The sequence below is a fragment of the Carcharodon carcharias genome, chromosome 18 (genome assembly GCF_017639515.1).
Source record: "Carcharodon carcharias isolate sCarCar2 chromosome 18, sCarCar2.pri, whole genome shotgun sequence".
In the NCBI taxonomy this organism is placed as follows: domain Eukaryota; kingdom Metazoa; phylum Chordata; class Chondrichthyes; order Lamniformes; family Lamnidae; genus Carcharodon; species Carcharodon carcharias.
The window spans coordinates 77825921-77848021 of record NC_054484.1 but is presented as its reverse complement, the minus strand read 5'-3'; the positions used below and the strand labels follow the sequence as shown (position 1 = coordinate 77848021).

General features: G+C 47.1%; 1 protein-coding gene across 1 annotated transcript in view; it reads left to right on the top strand.

Annotated features, from left to right (window-relative positions):
• Nucleotides 1–22101, top strand: part of spag17 (sperm associated antigen 17) — a 327444-nt gene that overhangs the window by 112854 nt on the left and 192489 nt on the right. The window contains exons 19-21 of the mRNA XM_041210903.1: nucleotides 8751–8827; nucleotides 9181–9291; nucleotides 11191–11345. Coding sequence (XP_041066837.1) covers nucleotides 8751–8827; nucleotides 9181–9291; nucleotides 11191–11345 — 343 coding nt within the window. The remainder of the gene's footprint in view (nucleotides 1–8750; nucleotides 8828–9180; nucleotides 9292–11190; nucleotides 11346–22101) is intronic.

Sequence of the window (22101 nt, the reverse complement as noted above, 5' to 3'; positions counted from 1 at the left end):
CAGATGGAAACGTGTTTGTACTCGAAAGAGTTACACTGTCTTGGCTTGGCCTAAATAGCCAAGTGGTTATGGTACTGGGTTTGTAACCCCAAGATCAAGAGTTCAAATCTCACAATGGCAAACTATGAAACGATGTAACTTCATCTGAAACAGATGGAAACGGGTTTGTACTCGAAAGAGTTACACCTTCTTAACCTTTCTAACCCTGCCGTTATGTCTTGGTGCTCCCCCGACACCCACAGCGGAACAAAGAACCAGGCCCTTCGGCTCTCCAAGACTGCGCCGATCATATTGCCTGTCAAACTAAAACATTTTGCACTTCCAGGGTCCGTATCCTTTTATTCCCATCCTATTCATATATTTGTCAAGCTGCCTCTTAAACACCACTATCGTACCTGCTTCCACCACCTCCTCTGACTGAATTCCAGACACACTCTGCATAACAAACTTGCCCTGCATAACTCCTCTAAAGTTTTCTCCTCTCACCTTAAATCTATGTCCCCTAGTAATTGACTCTTCCAACCTGGGAAAAAGCTTCTGACTATCTACTCTGTCCATGCTACTCATAATTTTGTAAACTTCTATCAATCTCAAACCTCAATCTCCGTCGCTCTAGTGAGAACAATCCAAGTTTCTCCAACCTCTCCTCATAGTTAATAACCTCCAGACCAAGCAGCATCCTGGTAAACCTCCTCGGTACACTCTCCAACGCCTCCATATCCTCCTGGTAATGTGGCGACCAGAATTACACAAAATATTCCAAGTGTAGCCTAACCAAGGTTCTATACAGCTGCAGCATGACTTCCCAGCTTTTATGCTCAATACCCCTGCTAATGAAGGCAAGCATGCCATATGCCTTCCTGACTACCTTATCCACCTGCGTTGCAACTTTCAGTGACTTGTGGATCTGTACACCTAAATCCCTCTGCCCGTCGATGCACTTAAGGGTTCTGCCATTTACTGCATAATTCCTACCTGTATTAGACCTTCCAAAATGCATTACCTCACATTTGTCCGGATTAAACTCCATCTGCCATTTCTCCATCCAAGTCTCCAACCGATCTATATCCCGTTGTATCCTTTGACAATCCTCTTCACTCTCTGCAACTCCTCCAACCTTAGTGTCATCTGCAAACATACTAATTAGCCCAGTTACATTTTCCTCCAAATCATTTACGCATACTACCAACAGCAAAGGTCCCAGCACTGATCCCTGCGAACTCCACTAGTCACAGCTCTCCATTCAGAAAAGCACCCTCCACTGCTACCCTCTGTCTTCTATGACCAAGCCAATTCTGTATCCATCTTGCCAGCTCACCTCTAATCTGGTGCGACTTTACCTTCTGTACCAGTCTGCCATGAGGGACCTTGTCAAAGGCCTTACTGAAATCCATGTAGGTAACATCCACTGCCCTTCCATTGTTGATCTCCTTTGTCACTTCCTCGAAAAACTCAATCAAGTTAGTGACACACGACCTTCCCTTCACAAAACCATGCTGCCTCTCACTAATATACCCATTTGCTTCCAAATGGTAGTAAATCCTGTCACAAAGAATCTTCTACAATAATTTCCCTACCACTGATGTAAGGCTCACCGGTTTGTAATTTCCTGGATTACCCCTGCTACCCTTCTTAAACAATGGAACAACATTGGCCATTCTGCAGTCCTCTGGTACCTCACCCATAGCCAGTGAGGATACAAAGATTTCTGTCAAGGGCCCAGCAATCTCCTCCCTTGCCTCCCTCAGTAATCTGGGGTAGATCACATCTGGTCCTGGGGACATATCCACCTTAATATTCTTCAAGACGCCTAACACCTCTTTTTTGATGTCAACATGATCCAGGCTATCTGCATACTCTTCCCTAGACAAATCGACCACTAAGTCCTTCTCTTTGGTGAATATTGATGAGAAGTACTCATTTAGTATCTCTCCTATTTCTTCTGGCGGAGGTGGAGGCAGCCTGATGACTGCTACGCCCTGTCTGTGATAACCTTGGTGGGCATCTTCTGGAGGGCTGAGACCAGAACGGCCCAGCCTGCAGTGGCACCCTTCTTGGCCTGTGGAGCTGGAGCTGCTGGGGTCACAGGAAGAGGGAATTTGGATGAGCCAGAGACTCCCCAAGTCATCTGGGTGTATGGCGCCGGGGTATGAAGCTGCTGATCCTCCTCCCTATGGGTGCCCGAGGGCCCTGGCTGACTCCTTGAGGAGGAGAGGAAGCTGGAGCAAGATTGAGCTGCGCCGCACCCTTCTCACATTGACACTGTTTGAGGCCAACTATGGCATCAGCGATGGATTTCAGCCTGTGCAGCAGTGCAGGAGCGACATCCTGGACCAAGGTCTCCGTGGCAACCACCATCGTTCCAGTGTTGACCTCGGTGTGCTGGCTGGCCGGCATTTTCACCTTAGACTGAAGGTGGACCGACTCCTCCATCGTGCCTTGCAATCTGAGGAGTGCGGCATATATTCCTTCCTTATGTTCCCAAGCTTGCCTTTGCCCCTCCAGCAACTGAGGTATGACTGAGTCCAGAGGCTCCTCATCTGACTCGGACTTAGCATGTTTCTGGCCTCCAGCAGTCCTCTGTGTGCCGGACACCTGGGAAGCCCCTGCCTCCACCTGCTGTGGATCTGACAGTGTGATGTGCTCACCAGAATGTGACCCTGAGGCTACCCTAGAACTAAGTCCCATCGAGGCGTGTGTCTCTTAGCTGGTGGATGGTTTGGGTGAACGCTGTAACGGGTCTTCATTTAGGGTGTCATCAGATTATTCTTTCGAGGTGCCTTCGGGGCTTGTGTCGAGGACCTGGCTCATGGACCCCCTCAGCTGCTTCCCAGTTGTGCCTGCGAAAGCAAGGAGAGATAATTGATGCTTTACAGGCGACTGTGGAACAGGGGAATTGACTCACAGCATGGTTGTCTGATGGATATTGCATTGCTGGATCCTCACTTGGCTGAGCACCGCTGACCTCACCGTCAGCAAAGGAACAGTCCCGATTGTGGCCAGCCAACTTGGAAGGTTCTATTTTCAAAGTCTGTGAGGACCTTGATGCCAAGTATTGCTCCACCAGTCTGCGACCTCTCCCTTTTGTTGTGTGCCAGCTTTTCCTACCAGGAGAGACAGATGGAGAGAGTGTAAGCAGTACACCTGCCAGGCTAGGTGAGAATGATTCTTGGCATGTATGGGTGATGAGTGGTGCCATGACACTATCTGCAAGACAGGTGAAGTGTGAGAGAGTGAATGTTGATGTCCCTTGAACTGGTAGTGAGTGATATCCCTGTGGATGTGTAATGTGTTTGTGAGCATGTGGGTTGAGAGTGATGTGAAGAGTGACTTACCCTGGCAGAACAGAGGAGATCATTCATTGTCTTCAGCACTGGGTGGTTGTCCTCTTTTGCAGGGCGTTGGCACTGACCACCACTGCCACTGCCTCCCACGCTGGATTGGTGACCTTGCTTGCTGGTCTTCGGGGGTAGAGGACTTCACGGTGGGCCTCCAGTGCATCCAATAGGCTCCTGAGGGAGGTGTCATGAAATGTGGGGGCAGCATGTTTCCTCGCTTTGGCAGCCATGACTTTGCAGCAACCTCCGATCCCTTAGAGAGAGCTAGCTCTGTGCGGGGTCACCATTTAAATACGGCACCGTGATTACTGAAGACCTGAAGTGACAGCAGGGTGGTCAAATGAGACGCTGTCCCACAAGCGATCCAGCCTGTTTTCAGGAATACATTATTGATGAGGCGGGTTGTGCCAGGATTGGGACGATACAGTGCAAAATCCCGCCCTTGTGGCTGGCGGTTAAAATGTCCTTTTTCCTGCCCGCTACCATACTTTGTGAAAATCTGGGATGATTCCGCCTTATGTTTAAAAAAACAATGTTTGTCAGACACTTAGGAGAATCAATTGTAATAGATTTTGTAAACTGGCTGGCTGAATTCAGTAGAGTTGAGGGGCATGTTCTTCTCTAAGTAAAGCCCTGGTATGACTTCATTTTGAGTTCCTGGACTTCATGCTGAGTAGAATTAGGTACAGTTTTCTAAGGGGATTATCCCTCACATCTGCTCTAACTTGGTTTAAGCTATTTGCCGCTTAGCAGTTTTTATTCGTGTAAGGAAGGTACACTTAGGGGCGAATTTTCTTCCCGTCGGGTGGGCCGTTCGGGAGTGGGCGCGGGTTGGTGTAGAGCCAATCGCTGCCCACAATCGGCTCCGTGCCGCCATTTCACATGGGCGGGTCAATTTAGGTCCACCCAGCATGAAGCGTGACTCCCGAGTATAGCAGGAGTGGGCGGGCGGCGGCGGGAGTGCAATGACCGCCGGGTCCAATGGTTATCCGGTGGCCTGTTCAACTAGAGCACTGGCAGCCTTGCAAAGGCTATTCAGACCGCTGAGAGCAGGCCAGTAGGGCAGTGGGGCAGTGTGCCCCTCGGTTTTCTGATGAGTGCCAAGCTGTCCTTCTGGAGGAGATGGCAGCATGGCATGAGATCCTTGTTCCAAGGGACGGGAGGCAGAGGCACCCCCCACACCCCCCCCCCCCCACCTGACCAAACGTGCCTGGACGAGGTGGCAGACATAGTCAGCTCCCATGATGTGGTGTGATGCACATGGGCCCAGTGCCGCAAGCAATTCAATGACCTCTTGCACTCGGGAAGGGTGAGTACCATGTTGGTAGAGGTCACTTAACACAGCAGGTAGGTTTTCTCCCCAAGCCCCCCGCCCCACCAACTCTGAGTGCGGTTATAGCATTGAATCCTTCACGGCATGTTTCCCTCGCTGGGAGGGCCAGCAGATATTGCCCATGCTAGTTCACCCTGACATGGTAGTGCTGATATGGGTTCTGCACCCGCAGCATGTGTGACACTGACATCCAGAATACTGTTTTGGGGGCAACCTCAAGGACCTGCACCTAGTCACAGTGCTGGAACTGCGAAACATGTCAAAATCATGGCGCTGACATGCTGGGAGGGGTTTTTGCAGGTGGCGGGGCACCAATCCATCTGTTGCCCTTGGCGTTCCATGTGCTTTTGCCTCCTTGCTTTGCAAGGTAAGATCGTGTGGTGCCAAATGTGATAGAGGCAGCATGTGGACAAAGTGGGGGGGTCAGCCCTGGCTTCTTGGTGTGAGTGTGCGGCAGCTGTGGGGTGACGAATCACTGGAGCCCTGCAATGTCCTGTGGAGCCCTGCAATGTCCTGCTCTGGTTGGAGTGTCAGGGATGCACTGGGAATCCAGGTACAGGGTGGGCTAATCAATGCTCCTCTCTCCTTTTTAGGAGAAGACAGCACACAGTGAGTGGATGTGGACTGGCGGAGGCCAAGCCCGGTTGGCTATTATCAGCAGATATAAGCAGGAGGTGATGGAGAGGCGCCATGCACCCAGGTCCACTGGTGACAGTGAGGCTGGGGTGCCACGGGGAGGTATGTTTGCCGAGCACTGAGGTCACCATGTGTGTCCCAGCAGCCATGGCACTGCTGAATGCTCAGTGATTGAAGCTTGCAACATGGGTTGACCATTGATTATGGAAGGATGAGCACATATTGATCCTGGGGACAGGCATGCACATTGACATTGTCTCCACTTTAACTGATCAAATGCCCTTGTTCTTCATTTCAGCATCACCAGAGCAGGGCTGGGAGGAGGAAGCAGAGGGGCCACCTCTCACACCTGAGGGCCCTGAACAGTTGAACTCACCAGCGTCACATCTCTGCCAGGCAGGCACCAGTGCAGATACTAGCACTTCGATGGGAATTAGATCATCGGCTGGTGTCCCGGGGCATAGCGGTAAGGGCACTTCACACTCACTTGAGATGTAGGCGGAGACAGAGAGTGCCCATGGCGCTGGCAGTCGGAGGACTGGTGGGGACCAGGCACATGCTCGGCCAGTGGCTGATAATGTGCCTCTGGAGTCTCCATGGGGCAGCAGATGCTGGAAGTGCAGCAGGGCATGCGGGAGGATCTGGTGGAGATACATGAGGCACTGCATAGCATGGTGCCCGTGCTGGAGGAGTTCACTCGGAGCATCACCGATGCAATGAGCCTCATGGCCGAGCATCATGCTTCCTCCATGGAGAGAGTGGCGACTCTCATGGAGAGGCTCCTCCAGGAGGACAATCATTGCTTCCTGGGGTTGCACTCAGACCTGCAAGCCCTCACAGCGGCATTGACCTCACCTGGTCAGTGCCAGTGTGGGAGATGGTTTGGGCACCAAGTACCGCAGCTCGGTGCCCATCCATCAGCAGTGAGCAGGAAGGTCTGAAATGACCTCACATCGGCGCAGAAACTGCCTGTCATCTCTGTGGGTTCCTCTCAGGACGCTCCAGATGAGGGCAGCAGCTCCTCCTGCCAGTGACTGTGGGATCCGATGATACTGCGGCGACTGGGGAGATGACAGCTGTGGAATGGGCCACTCCCTCCCACGCGGGGGGAGCACCTAGACATAGCACCTGGAAATGTAAACTTGAGGCATCTTAGGCACACCACAGGTTTCTCACTGGTGGTTTTATTTTGCCCCGCTATTAGTTGATGACCACTTGGTGTGATGGGTAACACCTTTGCAATTTTTTTTTTGTGCTTCGTTTTGTTAAATCATTAAATTTTGATATGTGAGTATGGCTCAGGGTGATTCCTTACTTCTGCAGGTTGATGGGAACCCATGATGTTATGAGTGACATGTTTGACATTGAGCTTTATTGACAAGGTGTTTAGTTAATGTTCCTATCCAGGGAGATTTTGCACTAGGTTTTGAGTATGGAATCTGCAACCCTGGCTTGTGTTGGAGGTCCATCAGTGGTGGGCTAGCTGAAGGTTCATTGGATTAAAGCCTTCCGGGTGTCCCTGCCTCCCTGGAGGATGCCCGGATCAGCGTCTACCCCCTCAGCGTTCTCCTGTAAGTGCTATCCTCGGAATCACTACTGGACTTATCATATGCAGCCAGAGCAACTGTGTCTACATTTTCTTCCTCCACTGCGTCACCCCTTTCCAGCGCCAGATTGTGGAGAGTGCAGCATGCAACCTTTTCAGCGACACATGATCTGGGGGTTATTGGAGTGTTTCCCCTGAACGTTCCAGGCATCGGAAGCGCATCTTGAGAAGACCGATGGTTCTCTCTACCACAGCCCTTTTGGAGGCATTGCTCCTATTGTACCGCTGCTCAGCTTCTGTTCTTGGATAGCGAAGGAGTGTCATGAACCACCTTTTGTGGGGATAGCCCTTGTCACGCAGCAGCCATCCATCCAGCCGGGCTGAAGCACTGAAGAGCCTCAGCACCTGATAGTCTCAGGATGTAAGTGTTATGGGAGCTGCCTGGGTACCTTGCACAGACTTGCAGAATCTGCATCCTGTGATCACACACTATCCGTACGTTCATGGAGTTGAAGCCCTTCCTGTTGACGAAGGCACTGGGCTCACCTGCTGGCACCTTGATGCCCACATGTGTGCAGTCTATTGCACTCTGGACGCGGGGGAAGCCAGCAATTGCTGCAAAGCCTCTGGTTCGCTCTGTCTGGCTGGCCTTGTCCCAGAGGTAGTGGATGAAAGTCAATGCATGCCTGAACAAAGCATTTGTCACCTGTTTAACACAAGTGTGGACAGCCGATTGGGAAACTCCGCAAAGATCACCCACCGACCCCTGGAAAGAGCTGAAGGCATAGAAGTTGAGGGCAGCCGTGACCTTCAACGCCACTGGCATGGGGTGTCCACCCACACAGTTGGTGCAGATCTCAGGGCCTATCATCTAACAGATGGAGGTGACTGTCTCCCTTGAGAGACGGAGTCTCCTTCAGCACTGCAGCTCAGACATATTGAGGTAGCTGCTTCGCCACCTGTATACCCTGGCAACAGGGTAGTGGCGTCTTCTGTGGCCCCTTCCGCCTTGGACTTCCTGTTGGCCCTGCGCCTCTTGTGCCTGCGCCTCTCCTCCCAAAGATGGCTCTTCTGGAGCCTGAATGTGGACTCCTGGCCTCCTCCCCCTTCTGGCCTTCCCTTGCTCCTCAGAGGAGGTGCCTCCAGTGGAGAGCACAACTACCATTCCCAGGCTAAGGAAAGGCTTCCTGAAAGCAGCGAGGCCCCAGAAATGATATTTACTCAGAGTCCTGACCTGAAGGCTGTTACGCCTGCCCAAGCAACTGTGAAGAGTTTTGATGTATTCCTGCTCACACAGGCAAGTATCAGTAACTTTAAGCATTAAATTTCTGACAAATAACACTCGTGACCCCACTCACCCCTCTTATCCTGCCAGTGGATGAGGTTTATACAAATGTGGCCTACCCAGCTGCCCGTTGCACCTGTGCGTCAACCTGAAGAACGCATGGTCCGCGAAAAATTGGAGTAAATTGCTGCCTCAAGGGCCTTAAGTGGCCCGTTAATTAATGGTGGGCGCGCATCAGAGATCATCGTGTGCCCGCCCACCGAAATATCATGATGGCGCGCGGTGACGTCCGGACGCTCACCCGACATCACCGCACTTTATTTTACACATCGGCATGTAGGGCCCGCCCTTGCACGCTGACGGGAAAATTCTGGCCTTAGAGTAATATTGCTAGTCCATGCTACCAGGGGAACTGTCACCTATGAGCAGTGCATATTGGAAATTCAACCATACAATATCCATGAAATTATGAAAAATAATGAGCACTGTGCACTGAATTTCCAACATGCACTGCCTAAAGGTGAAGCCCCATGCTAATGGTTCATATTTGTAAAATTATCCCTTCATGGTGTCCAAAGTTACAACAAGCTAAGATCTTAAATTAATTTTCAGTGCACTTTGAAGATACTTCTGAAATGGTTGATGAGCGAAACAGAAAAGAGAATTTAACAGATGCTGAAGATAAAAAGGTACAATTATAAATCATAATGCAAATTAAAAATTGAAAGGAGTATGTAAAAAGTACCGTGCTTTATATAGAATAGGGGTGATTCCACAAATCAGCAGCTGAATTGGACCAGCATCCACATGGAGAGCATCTTAGGAAATCACAGACATGCAGTCTATTTTCCAAGATATGCTCCCTGCCTGTCTCCACGGGGAGAACCAGATCACTGAATTGTTCCCATTGTTAATAAGTCCAGATATGTTTCTGTTGCTCTATGCTATTTATTTCACTTTATTTTTAAACTGCATGCAAGAGGAGTGATTTTCTGATCTTATACTCCTGAAGAACAAAAAAAAATTGTGTTTTTCCTGTTAGGATAAAGCTGACAACCTAAAGATTGATATAAAATATATACAAAAGCTACAGCTCCGATCACTGAAGGAATGGTGTTTTGCCGAGCAGCACGATCCATTTGTTTTGATACAGGTAACCCAAATGTCACTCTGTTAAGCAAAACCTGAGGATTACTTTCAAATTACCCTAACTATGAGATTTTATGCAATTTTACTAAGGAGCTCAGTGTAAATATGAAAAGAAATTAGATGGCAGTAGATCTAGACTGCCCTTATCTGTCATATATGGCACCAATACTTCCATTGTTTTGGTTCAATGTTTAGTGCACACATTTAGGTCACTACGATTAGGTGTACCTCTGCAAAGGCCAAAATGAGTACCACACAAAATTATGAAAGGATCTAAAGGATCTTATGAAAGATCTCCAACCATTTTGAAGTACCAATAAGAATTTAGACCTGTATGGTTAATTTTATCCATTGATTTATTAAAATATAAACATAGAAAATAGGAGCAGGAGCATTCATCCCTTTGAGTTTGCCCTGTCATTCAACATGATCGTGGCTGATCCTCTATCTCAACACCATACTCCCGCGCTCTCCCTATGACCCTTGACGCCTTTAGAGTCTAGAAATCTATTTCCTCCTTAAATATATTCAGTGGCTTGGTCTCCACAGCCCCCTTATGATAGTTCACCTTATGACAGAATCCCCTATCACTATTATATCCCACCCTTCCTCCCCCACTCTGCATCCGTGCAGCTGAGCCACTCATGGTTCCATGGACTTGACTTTTGCTGCATTCCCTTGACAAAAGTTTACATTAGTGGTAGAGACAAGCATCTCTAATTTTCTGTTTAATGCCATCCGCTACCTTATCACTACTGTTTGGAGGCCTATAGACAAGCCCCACTAATGTTTTCTGTCCCTTGTTGCTTCTTAGCTCCACCCAGATTGATTCTACTTCTTGATTTTCTGAGCTAATATCCCCTTTCACTATTGCATGTTTTCATCCTTAACTAACAATGCCACCCCACCTCCTTTTTCCTTTTTGCCTGTCCTTCCTTAACATTTTTATACATTTTTTGTACTATGGCCCTACTTGCTCTTGTTTCCTCTGCCTTCCACCTTTGCTTTCTACTTTTCTGTCTTTCATTCCTATCTTTGTCTCCCTCTTTTGTGTCTCCCCCTGCCACTCTAGTTTAAACTCTCTCCCAAAGTACTAGCGAATACCCCTGCGAGGATATTGTTCCCAGTCCCGCTGGGGTGTAACCCACTCAGCTTGTACAGGCCCCACCTTCCCCAGAATTGGTCCCCAATGCCTCAGGAATCTAAACCCTCCCTCCTATACCACCTCTCCAGCCACGCATTCACATGGTCTGTTCTCATATTCCTGATCTCGCAAGCATGTGATGCTGTGAGTATCCTGAGATTACTGCCTTTGAGGTCCTGCTTTTTAACTTATTTCCTAGCTTCCTATATTCTGCTTTCAGGACCTTGCCCCTCTTTTTACCTATGTCTTTGGTACCAATATGGACCACAACCTGTGGCTGTCTATCTGTTCACCTTATGATAGAATCCCCTATCACTATTATATCCCACCCTTCCTCCCCCACTCTGCATCCGTGCAGCTGAGCCACTCATGGTTCCACGGACTTGACTTTTGCTGCATTCCCTTGACAAAAGTTTACATTACAGTGAGTAGTTTTAGCATAAGTGACACAGTCTGTCAATGTGGTGTCTTCCTTCCATTAAGAGTATATGATGACATCATTACTATTTCTAGTGAATACCCAACAATTCAGGAACAAATTGTTCACTATGCAACATGCTAGCCCATAAACCATATAAGGTTACATTATGAGTCAGAAAGAATGCAGGCTTACATGTGGAAGTAAAAGTTTTGCATTGGCTACAAATGAAGAGTATTCGGAAGTAGAGCAAATTGTTCTCATCTGGATCATCTGTAAAGAAAATTATAGCCATTGTTTCCATTTTTATCAATATAAACATGCAGAATGTATATTTGCAGGTTCTTCAGGAAGCTGTTCAGTTTTATAGGTGTGTGGATACATATTACTACAAACAGGACAACTCTATACTATTAGTCTTACATAACCCCATGAATAAACAACGCCAGTGCAATCAATCCTGGGAAACTGCCCTTCACTCCAATGTTGGGTTCAGGTGTGTACTCCTGCAAACCTGGATTTCTGTTTAAGTGAAAATAGCTCATTATTGAAATCAACCTTCTCGGGTCAGTAACGTGTTAAGAGAAACTTCGAATAGCATTATGTCTTTTATGATTTCTGTATAGCTTTGAGTTCAGCGCTAAAGCAGCTTTACCAGAGATGTAACCTATATATTTTTTAAACTTAAGGGAAATAATTTTAAGCCAGTGGCATTGATAATGTCACCAGGATTTGTCTGAGTGCAGGTCGTGAAATTAGTACACTAACAAATTTGTTCCATCTGCAAATGTGTCTCATGGTTTGTATGTGCGAATCAGGCAGAAATGCTGACCATCTTGAATGTACACATGATCCAGCATTCTAACAAAGACTTGATGTATGGGCAGAGGTCCACCCATATTAAACAAGCATGAAAGGAAAACTGGTTAAAGTCTCAATTTAAATGTAAAGAGAGAAAGAATTTGAATGTTTTCAAAAAAATGTTTTCAACCAATACTTAGGATATTAATATATTTTTTTCTAACAATGGTTGGTTATATTCTTCCTCTGTTTTGTGAGAAGACCCTTAAAGAATTGGGAGAACTGAAATGGGAGAAGATGTGGAATCATTCTTAACAGCACAGAGAGATTAAGGGCCGGGTTTTTGCTACCAAGGCTGGAAATTTCCCGACTTGGCAGACCTGCTTAGGTATGAACGGCCCCTCACATGCAATTTTCAGTCTGGTGGAGGAAGGGGGTGGGGGTGGGTCATATGTTGGGCCTGCTGCCTCTGGAGGCAGCCACAGAAATGGGCGAATGCTGAGGCGAGCTGGTTAGAAGGCCACCTCAGTTCTCTGAGACTTTGCCCAGTTTTACAAAAGGCTGTTAGGCCCTCTTGCCCTCACCCTCATGCCAACTGATATTCTTCATGCACCTTCATATCTATTCAACCAGCATCTACTATGGCCAGTCCTCATAACTAAACTTCCAACAGTTGGGAAGTTCGATAAGCAGGAGGATCAGGGAGTGGGATGGGCAGTGAGTGGGAAGGTTGGCAAGCAAAATGGGCAGCGATTGGGTGGGTCAGAGAATGGGAGGGACAGCAAGCAGGATTATCAGGGAGCAGAAGGATTGGCGAGCAAGAGAGAGGGCAAGTGGGGGGGGTAAGTAGAAAGGGTTAGCATATCTTTTTATATTTTTAAATATATTTTATGTCAAAAGTTATTTCATTTACAAGTATGATCCTGGATCTTCCAAGGAGCAGCAATCATTGTCGGATTGCTGCTCCATTCAAAAATTCCCCCGACTCAACGCTGCTCTGCATTTCTGAGCCCAGCTTCTCCAGAAGTGCAGCATCTATCAGGGAACTCCATCGAAGCAGAGCAGAGGTGAGGGCAGATGGGACATGTCCCCTTTTTACAACACTAGCTGCAGTATGGTAAATTTAAATGTGTAGTTTTTGAATGTTAGTGTGTGGATGAGTGAATGGGTGAGTGGGTGAATGAGGGAATGGGAGGGTGAGGAGCATAGTGTGGGTAAGTGGGTGAGGTAAATTGGTAGAATGGATAGGTATATGAGGTGGGTGGGTGAGGTGGTGAGGTCAGTAGGGTGGGTTTGTGAATGAGATAAGTAAGTGGGAAGGTGGGTTAGTGAGTAGGTGGGTCATGGGGTGGTTGGGCTGGGTTCAGAGGAGTAGTCGAATGGTCTACGGGGTAGTTGGGTGGTCAGGGTGTGGTAAGGACTCAGTCGGGGGTAGTTGAGTCATGGGGTTTAGTCAGTTCTGGTCAGAGGTGGTCAATCTGGTTGGAGGTTGTCAGGTCTGGTGGGATGGGGGTGGTCGGGTGGTGGGAGTTGGTTGATTGGGGGCTTGTCAGGAGGCTTAGTCAGATTGGGTCATGGGTAGTCAGGTCAGGTTAGGGGGGCTGGTTGGGTGTTTGGAGTTGGGTCAGGTCAGCGGGTTGGTTGGGGGGTATTCATTGGGTCGGGGAATGGTTGGGTGGTCGAGGGGTAGTTGAGTCGGTGGGGGGGTAGGTGGAGTGTCGGGGGGAGGTGATTGGGGAGTTGGGATGTAATCAGGGGTCTGTGTGAGTGATTGAGGGGTCAGTTGTGTAGTTATCCAGGAGTTAGACTAGATTTTAAACTGTCCTATGTTTCAGGTAAGTACATCAGAACTATCCAAAGTCTCTGACTCCAGCTCAAAGTCAGAGACATTTGCAGAGGGTTCCTGGGAGCAGGGAAATTGCCTATCAGAAGTTCCCTAGTAATCCCCATGCATCCTTGGTCGTACATCCGGTCTCTGATGACCCAGAGACCAGGAGATTTGGCCCATAGAAATTTAGGAATATAGAGTATTTCAACTTACACGAAGCACAAGAGTAAAGATGCCTTGCTGCAATTGTATAGAACCTTGGTGAGACTGTACATAGAATTTTGTGTACAGTTTTGGTCTCCTTATTAAGGAAGGATATACTTGCCAAAGAGGGAGTGGAACATTCACCAGACAAATCACTGGGATAGCGGGTTGTCTTATCAGAGATTGAGGAAGCTAGCCTGTATTCTCTAGAGTTTTGAAGAGTGAGGTTGAAACTTACAAAATTTTTACAGGGCGTGACAGGGTAGATATAGACAGGATGTTTCCCTTGGCTGATGAGTCTAGAACCAGGGGATACAATCTCAGAATAAGGAGCAAGCCATTTAAGACTAAGATGAAGAGCAATTTCTTCACTCAGAGGACAATGAACTTTTTGGAATTTTCTACCCTAGAGGGCTGTGGTAGCTCAGTCACTGAATATGTTCAAGACAGAAATCAATAGATTTCTGGTGACTAATGACATCAAGGGATATGGGAATAGTGCAGGAAAGTGGCATTGAGGTAGATGATCAGCCATGATCGAATTGAAGGTGGAGCAAGCGCAATGGGCTGAATGGCCTACTCCTGCTCCTATGTTCCTATATCCAAGCTGTAGTTAGGTTCAATAGGCCTTTCTCATAAAAAAACCCATTAAAAACAGGAGGCAGTCACACCCGGTAGATTAAGTACCTCAAATCCGGTCAGTGGTCAGGGTCAGCAGGGTATGACTGCAAGTGAGGCAGATAGAGGGATCCTGTGTTCGGGAACAGAGGAGCCTCAGCTCTTGACCTTGTCCAACAGGTACGAGGTACTTGCTCCCTGAGTGGATGAGGAAGAGGGCTGTAGGGGGGATGAGCCAGCTGACCTCGGCACCGTGGCACAGGAGGCCATTCAAGAGGGGGGAGCAAAAAGACAAGTGGTAGTTGTAGGCGATTCTATAATTAGGGGAATTGATAGCTTCCTTTGTAAGTAGGATCGGGAGTACCGCATGCCCGGTGCCAGGTTGAGGGATATGTCTGACTGGCTTGAAAGGATATTGGAGAGGGAGGGGGAGGATCCAGTTGTTGCGGTCCATGTCGGGACAAATAACATAGGTAAGACTAGGAAAGAGGACCTGTTTGGGGATTATCAGGAACTAGGAACTAAATTGTTATCAAGTGTTATAATCTCCGGATTATACCCGAGCCACATGCAAATTGGTATAGGGACGCGAGAATAAGGGAAGTAAGCATTGGCTAAAGGAGTGGTGCGGGAAAGAGGGGTTCCATTTTGTGGGGCACTGGCATCAGTATTGGAACAGGAGGCATTTGTATCTTTGGGAAGGTCTCCACCTGAACCGATCTGGGACCAATGTTCTAACGAAAAGGGTAAATAGGGTGGTCAACAGGACTTTAAACTAGAAAGTTGGGGGGAGGGAAGGGTAAAACTCCAAGAAGTATGACTAATGGGAACCAAACCAGCAGGTTAGCGTGTGGGGTGTCCTCCCTCCCAGAAACATGATAGGGTCCCCCTTGTCCTCACTTATCACCCCACCAGCCTCCGCATTCAAAGGATCATCCTCCGCCATTTCCGCCAACTCCAGCATGATGCCACTACCAAACACATCTTCCCTTCACTCCCCCGTCGGCATTCCATAGGGATCGTTCCCTCCGGGACACCCTGGTCCACTCCTCCATCACCCCCTACTCCTCAACCCCTACCTATGGCACCACCCCATGCCCACGCAAAAGATGTAACACCTGCCCCTTCACTTTCTCTCTCCTCACCGTCCAAGGGCCCAAACACTCCTTTCAAGTGAAGCAGAATTTCACTTGCATTTCCCCCAACTTAGTCTACTGCATTCATTGCTCCCAATGCGGTCTCCTCTATATTGGAGAGACCAAACGTAAACTGGGCGACCGCTTTGCAGAACACCTGCGGTCTGACCGCAAGAATGACCCAAACCTCCCTGTCGCTTGCCATTTCAACACTCCACCCTGCTCTCTTGCCCACATGTCTGTCCTTGGCTTGCTGCATTGTTCCAGTGAAGCCCAATGCAAACTGGAGCAACAACACCTCATCTTCCAACTAGGCACTTTACAGCCTTCCGGACTGAATATTGAATTCAACAACTTTAGGTCCTGAACTCCCTCCTCCATCCCCATCCCCTTTCTGTTTCTTTCCCCTTTCCTTTAGTTTTTTTTTCCAATAACTTATATAGATTTTTCTTTTTCCCACCTATTTCCATTATTTTTAAATATTTTTAAATCTTTTATGTTCCCCCCACCCCCACTAGAGCTATACCTTGAGTGCCCTACCATCCATTCTTAATTAGCACATTCATTTAGATATATATCACCAACTTCAACACCCATGTGTTCTTTTGTTCTGTTGTCTGTGACATCTTTTGATGATCTGCTTCTATCACTGCTTGCTTGTCCCTACAACCACACCCCCCCCTCCACTTCTCTCCCCCCACCAAACCCACCCCCCCGCCCCCATACACACACCTTAAACCAGCTTATATTTCACCCTTTTCCTATTTCTACTTAGTTCTGTCGAAGGGTCATGAGGACTCGAAACGTCAACTCTTCTTCTCTGCCGATGCTGCCAGACCTGCTGAGTTTTTCCAGGTAATTCTGTTTTTGTTTTGGATTTACAGCATCCGCAGTTTTTTGTTTTTATTATTATAGCGTGTGGGGGGGTTGGATTCAACTTCATGGAAAATTATGAAAAAACTAAAAAGGAAGGAGAGCCCAGGAGAGGCTATTAAAGTCTCCAGAACACAAAATAGGACAGAGTGTTTGGAAAGGGCTAGGAATCTAAAGATAAAGGGATGACAATGACAAAGGGGACGGGAAATACAGGACTGAAGGTGTTGTATCTGAATGCATGCAGTATACGAAATAAGGTAAATGTGCTTGTGGCGCAGATTGAAATTGGCAGGTATGATGTGGTGGGCATCACAGAAACAAGACTGCAAGAGGATCAGGACTGGGAGCTAATATCCGAGGATATACATCCTATCAAAAATACAGGCAGGTTGGCAGAGGGGGTGGGGTTGCTTTGTTAGTAAGAAATGAAATTAAATCGATAGCAAGAAATTATGTAGGGTCAGATGATGTAGAATCTGTGTGGGTAGAGTTGAGGAACCGCAAAGGTAAAAAACCATAATGCGAGTTATGTACAGGCCTCCGAACAGTAGTCAGGATGTGGAGCACAAGATACACCAGGACATAGCAAAGGTCTGTAAGAAAGGCAAGGTTACAGTAATCATGGGGGGTTTCAATATGCAGGTAGACTGGGAAAATCAGGTTGGTAGTGGATCCCAAGAAAAGGAATTTGTGGAATGTCTACAAGATGGCTTTTTGGAGCCCACGAGGGAACAGGCAATTCTAAATTTAGTGATGTGCAATGAGGCAGATTTGATAAGGGAGCTTAAGGTGAAGGAACCCTTCGGAGGAAATGACCATAATATGATAGAATTTACCCTGCAATTTGAGAGGAAAAAGCTGGAATCAGATGTAACGGTATTACAGTTGAATAAAGGCAACTACAGAGGCTAGAGGGAGTAGCTGGCCAGAATTGACTGGGAGATGAGCCTAGCAGGAAAGACAATGGAACAGCAATGGCAGGAGATTCTGGGAGTAATTTGGGAGACACAGCAAAAATTCATCCCTAGGAAGAAGAAGCATACTAAAGGGAGGATGAGGCAACCATGGCTGACAAGGGAAGTCAGGGACAGCATAAAAGCTAAAGAGAAAGCATACAATGCGGCGAAGAACAGTGGGAAACCAGGGGAATGGGAAGCCTACAAAGACCAACAGAGGACAACTAAAAAAGAAATAAGGATGGAGAAGATTAAATATGAGGGTAAAGTAGCCAGTAATATAAAAGAAGATTGCAAAAGTTTTTTTAAGATATATAAAGGGTAAGAGAGAGGCAAAAGTGGACAGTGGGCCACTGAAAAATGACGCTGGGGAAGTAGTAGTGGGGAACAAAGAAATGGCGGAGGAACTGAATAGGTACTTTGCGTCAGTCTTCACAGTGGAAGACACGAGTGCCATCCTCAAAGTTCAAGAAAGTCGGGGGGCAGAGGTGAATATGGTGGCTATTGCCAAGGAGAAGGTGCTAGGAAAACTGAAAGGTCTGAAGGTTGATAAATCACTTGGACCAGATGGACTACACCCCAGAGTTCTGAAGGAGATAGCTGAAGAGATAGTGGAGATGTTAGTGGTGATCTTTCAGGAATCACTGGAGTCCGGGAGGGTCCCAGTGGACTGGAAAATCGCTAATGTAACCCCCCTGTTTAAGAATGGAGTGAGGCAAAAGACGGGAAATTACAGGCCGATTAGCCTGACCTCGGTCATTGGTAAGATTTTAGAGTCCATTATTAAGGATGGCATTTCAGAATACTTGGAAGTGCATGGTAAAATTGGGCAAAGTCAGCATGGTTCCATCAAGGGGAGGTCATGCCTGACAAATCTGTTAGAATTCTTTGAGGAGGTAACGAGCAGGTTATATAAAGGAGAGCCAATGGATGTTATCTACTTGGACTTCCAGAAGGCCTTTGACAAGGTGCCGCACAGGAGGCTGCTCAGTAAGATAAGAGCCCATGGTGTTAGAGGCAAGGTACTAGCATGGATAGAAGATTGGTTGTCTGGCAGGAGGCAGAGAGTGGGGATAAGGGGCTCCTTCTCAGGATGGCAGCCAGTGACTAGTGGAGTTCCGCAGGGGTCAGTGTTGGGACCACAACTTTTCACTTCATACATTAATGATCTAGATGAAGGAACTGAGGGCATTCTGGCTAAGTTTGCAGATGATACAAAGATAGGTGGAGGGACAGGTAGTATTGAGGAGGCGGGGAGGCTGCAGAAGGATTTGGACAGGTTAGGAGAATGGGCAAAGAAGTGGCAGATGGAATACAACGTGGGGAAGTCTGAGGTCATGCACTTTGGTCGGAAGAATAGAGGCATAGACTATATTCTAAATGGGGAGAGAATTCAGAAGTCTGGAGTGCAAAGGGACTTGTGAGTCCTAGTCCAGGATTCTCTTAAGGTTAACTTGCAGGTTGAGTTGGTAGTTAGGAAGGCAAATGCAATGTTGGCATTTATTTCGAGAGGACTAGAATATAAAAGCAGGGATATGCTGCTGAGGCTTTATAAGGCTTTGGTCGGACCACATTTAGAATATTGTGAGCAATTTTGGGCCCTGTATTTCAGGAAGGATGTGCTGGCTCTGGGGAGGGTCCAGAAGAGGTTCACGAGAATGATCTCAGGAGTGAAAGGCTTAACATATGAGGAACGTTTGAGGACTCTGGGTCTATACTCGATGGAGTTTAGAAGGATGAGGGGGGATTTGATTGAAACTTATAGAATACTGAAAGGCCTGGATAGAGTGGATGTGGGGAAGATGTTTCCATTAGTAGGAGAGACTAGGACCCGAGAGCACAGCCTCAGAGTAAAGGGAAGACCTTTTAGAACAAGATGAAAAGAAACTCCTTTAGCCAGAGACTGATGAATCTATGGAATTCCTTGCCACAGAAGGCTGTGGATGCCAGGTCATTGAGTGTATTTAAGACCAAAATAGGTAAACAAAAACAGAATTACCTGGAAAAACTCAGAAGGTCTGGCAGCATCGGCGGAGAAGAAAAGAGTTGACGTTTCGAGTCCTCATGACCCTTCGACAGAACTAATGATAGGTTCTTGATTGGTAAGTGGATCAAAGGTTATGGGGAGAAGGTGGGAGAATGGGGTTGAGAAACTTATCAGCCATGATTGAGTTGCAGAGCAGGTTCAATGGGCCAAATGGCTTAATTTCTGCTCCTATGTCTTATGGTCTTATGGGATGTAGCTGATCATATTCCGGAGATTTCGCAACCTTCAATCCAATTAATTTCTTGAGTACAACCTCTTTATTAATAATTTCTTTCAGTTCCTCATTTTCACAAGCCCCTTTTTTTCTTGGTGTTTCTGGGAAATCTACTGTATCTTCCTCTGCAAAGTAATTGTTTGTGAATTACTGTAAGTCATTGGAGGGTGCGAAACCCTGGACATAAATGGGCCAAGATTTTTATGTGTGGTTCAGAGGAACAGTCATGCCCCTCCTGGCCCACAAGGAAGTAATTAAAATTGTAAAAAAAAACTTATTTTGCTGAGCATCTCCTGGCATCAGATTCACCTGCTGACTGCTATTTGCAGTGTGATCCATATGGTGTGCAACCTGTGCGATCCAGTATTAAAATTGTGTTGTATCCAATTGTCATAATCGGACACCGACTTTGGAATATTTATGACGATCTCACCTTCTTGCAGTGAACATCTCTTGTGCCTTCTGTAGACAGAAGAATGGCACCAACAGAAACTTAAGTACACTGCCTGTCCCTATTTTAACCTTGGTGTTGGAGGCTAAAATCAGAGTTGCAGAGCTCTACAGAACAGGAAGATTCTTGCAGGTTGTTCCATTTGCTGTAAGAGCACCTGCACCATGGAGTCAGTAATATCAAGCAGACTTATCGATGCAGGGCAGAGAGTGATCGGGATATTTTGGAGTCAGGGAAGAATGCCTTCTGGCTTCACAGCAATGTTTTTTTAAAAAAAGCTGGGGCAGGATTTTTAGGTCGGTGTTCGGGCGTGATCAGCGGGCCCGGGAGCGGCCGGGGAATGGACCGTGGCCTGTGATCGGCCCCCAACCGTGATTTCACACTGGCTGACCAATTAACGGCCAGCCCGCATGAATCATGCGCTGAAATACTCGGTGCTGCCAGGGTGGGGGCGAGAGGAGGGCGGATGCTGACGTAAGTGCGGGCACTGGGGATCGTGGAATGAAAGCTCCCTGAAGGCAGAAAGCTGCCTCAGGGAGCTGAAGAATTTTAAAGCAATAAATAAAGATTTTAAAATCCGGAAAAAAATGTCCCCACATCAGAATCAGTCACCTGAACATATACATGATGAAAATTCTGTCCATATATTTTTTAAATTTAATAACAGCAACCTCATCCCGCCCTTGGATGAGGTTTCATCAAAAGTCCGCCTGGCAGATTCGTCCGTTCGCCAACCTTAAGGCTGGACGGACCACGAAACATCAGGGACAGTTGGAACTTTAATGGGCTTAATTGCCCTCTTAATTGTCGGCAGGCGCGCTTCCGACTTTTGCGTGTGCCAGCCAACAGAAATATTGTGCAAGCCCAGGATGATGTCGGATCCCTTGCCCGACATCATCACATGCTATTTTACCCTCAAGCAGGTCAGGCACGTGCCCATATGCTGAGCTAAAAATTCTGTCCCTGATTTTACCTTTTTGTTAGTGTTCATTGCTTGGACCACTGTAGAATTGGAAGCAGAACAGGCCTCTCATGTGTTCTGAGATTTTTAGTTTCTGCAATGGAGCCTAAAATACACGTTAGGCCTCCCATTTATGTATGAAATGGGCCGATTGTCTGTTTTAGGTGGCCACCAGGTATGCCTGAAAATAGTCTGACCCAATGTGGGGCAGAATTTTTTCAGGTTTTCTTATGGGGAAGGACAATGGCCCCCAATATGGAGCCTCATTGTGCTAATTTGCACCCATAAAATGGGTCCAACAAGGCCCAATTCCAATCCTGTCAGTCGAATCCCTAACATGTTGGAGCTGGATATGGTAGATTGTTGTAATTGGATCCTAAGCCTCCATTGCAGTAGTGTGATCATTTGCAAGAAATCCATAAATTTTCCCCAAGAAGTTGCTACCCTCAAGTTGTCTCCACTGCACAATAGAATGAATTGGCAAGAAATATTTTTGCACCACTACATGATATAACAGGTGGATTCTGCCACATATTGAGTTGGACTTTGCAGAGTTTTGTTTTGACGAATCCAACAACTCCTGGAGATAATCTGGCTCACAGTGAAGTACAAATCCAGAAGAACTGCAGCTTTTTTTTAATTCATTCATGGGATGTGGGAATTGCTGACTAGACCAGCATTTATTGCCCATCTCTAATTGCCTTTGTTCAGAGGGCATTTTAAGAGCCAACCACATTGCTGTGGGTCTGGAGTCACATGTAGGCCAGAGCAGGTAAGGACAGCAGATTTCCTTCCTTAAAGGACATTAGTGAACCAGATGGGTTTTTACAACAATTGACAATGGTTTCATGGCCATCATTAGACTTTTAATTCAAGATTTTTGTTGCCGTGGCAGGATTCAACCCCAGGTCCCCAGAGCATTACCCTGGGTCTCTGGATTACTAGTCCAGCAACAATACCACTACGCTATCAGCTCCCCATAAATGGTATGAGCTGGTCCTCTGTCCTGCTCCTCTTCAGTGCTTCACTCATATGCCTCTTCAAACTAATATGTAGCTTCCTATTGTAATATGTGAAGTAAATGACATAGGTTGCTGGAAAGTATTGGTTTCTTTATACTACAGAACTTGAGTGTTGCTGAAAAAAGAGACATGTTGTCA